Raw genomic sequence first — 1,245 nt, 5'->3', positions numbered from 1 at the left:
CACTACACCAAAATAGGATCTTACCTCTCTTTGATCTTCTGAAGCCTTTCAGGATCTCTTGAAGGAGGTACTTTGGACTTGTCATTATCTTGTCCATCAGACTGATTCCAGCCAGACGGAATAATGTCTACGGTTATCATAACATTATCGGATAAGTTGTTCCCCAGCGTCGGCGGCACCGCAAACCGCAAGAAAGAACCAGGCAGTATTCCTGACATTCCTGAATTTCTTCTACCATGCCCTGAATCCGGCGATGAGGCAGATGTAGCACTGTTCGGTACTGAGGGTGTTGGTGGCCTTGCAGCAGGCCTGAGGGAATCACTTTGTGCTTCAAGGGTAGCTTCACCCCCTGATTCTCTCCTCCTAAAAAGATGCAGTGATCTAGCCGGTGCTTCAGAGGTAGAGGTTCTTGCAGTTTCATCTCTTCCTTCTCTCCTCCTTCTGGAAAACAAAGGTGTACACCTATTCCTTAGAGATGACGACAGCCAGGACCCTGCATTTCTACTTTCAGACTCAGGTCTGTAACCCTCAGCTTCTGAATCGGAACTAGGATGTGGCGAAACACCCGACAGGCCCCATCGTCTTCTAAGAAAGCTAAATCCCTGAGAAACATCAGGAGACTGAGCTTCTGTACCCTCAGCTGTGTTGGCAGCATTGGCTTGAGTAGAAGAAAGAGCTCTTGAAACAGGTGAATCTTCTGGACCTAACTGTCTGGAAGTCAAAGAATCTTGACTAGACCTTCTCGAGAAAAATGTGGAGGACATACTCGAAGCTAAACGAGACAGCAGCTGCCTAGTTGTTCGCCTTCCTTCAGTATCACTGGGAGGTTCGCTTAATGACCTTTGGGGCTGTGTGATCCTTTCAGAACCGCTGGAGGAACTGGCTCCACTCCTCATGGCACCGTGGGTAAACTCTGGCTGTATATTCCTTTCTGAAGATTCTACCTCTCTTGGGACATAGTTAGATCTTGAACTCCAGCTATGGTCTCTAGAGAGTAATGATGATTGATGTTCAGAAGGCAACTGGCGGTTCATGGATGTGTTCAGCCTCAAAGAGCTTAACGAGTTGTCCTTTGGCCTTGCTCCTTGTGCATACGAAGCAGCAGATCTTTCCTGAAGGTCTGCCATGGAAGAATAATAAAAATAACCAAAACAAGTTAACTCTTAAGATAGGTATTGACCAAACACTACTATTAGACTAGCCAAACTGATTATACTTGCCATAACATGGATTAACAAGAGCCTA

The 1,245-nt window shown here is 46.3% G+C and overlaps 1 protein-coding gene across 1 annotated transcript; it reads right to left on the bottom strand.

Moving 5' to 3' along the window:
* Window positions 1–24: 24 nt before the first annotated feature.
* Window positions 25–1,127, bottom strand: LOC107125228 (E3 ubiquitin-protein ligase MARCH7-like; the record flags this gene model as incomplete). The annotated part of the gene is made up of 1 exon (XM_015428674.1): window positions 25–1,127. A coding segment is annotated over exon 1 (1,103 nt), but the record flags the coding sequence as incomplete, so codon positions are not given.
* Between the last annotated feature and the right edge of the window lie 118 nt (window positions 1,128–1,245).

Source organism: Gekko japonicus, unplaced genomic scaffold, assembly GCF_001447785.1.
Source record: "Gekko japonicus isolate JY-2015 unplaced genomic scaffold, Gekko_japonicus_V1.1 scaffold28850, whole genome shotgun sequence".
In the NCBI taxonomy this organism is placed as follows: Eukaryota; Metazoa; Chordata; class Lepidosauria; order Squamata; family Gekkonidae; genus Gekko; species Gekko japonicus.
This window is presented reverse-complemented; position numbering and strand designations above follow the sequence as displayed.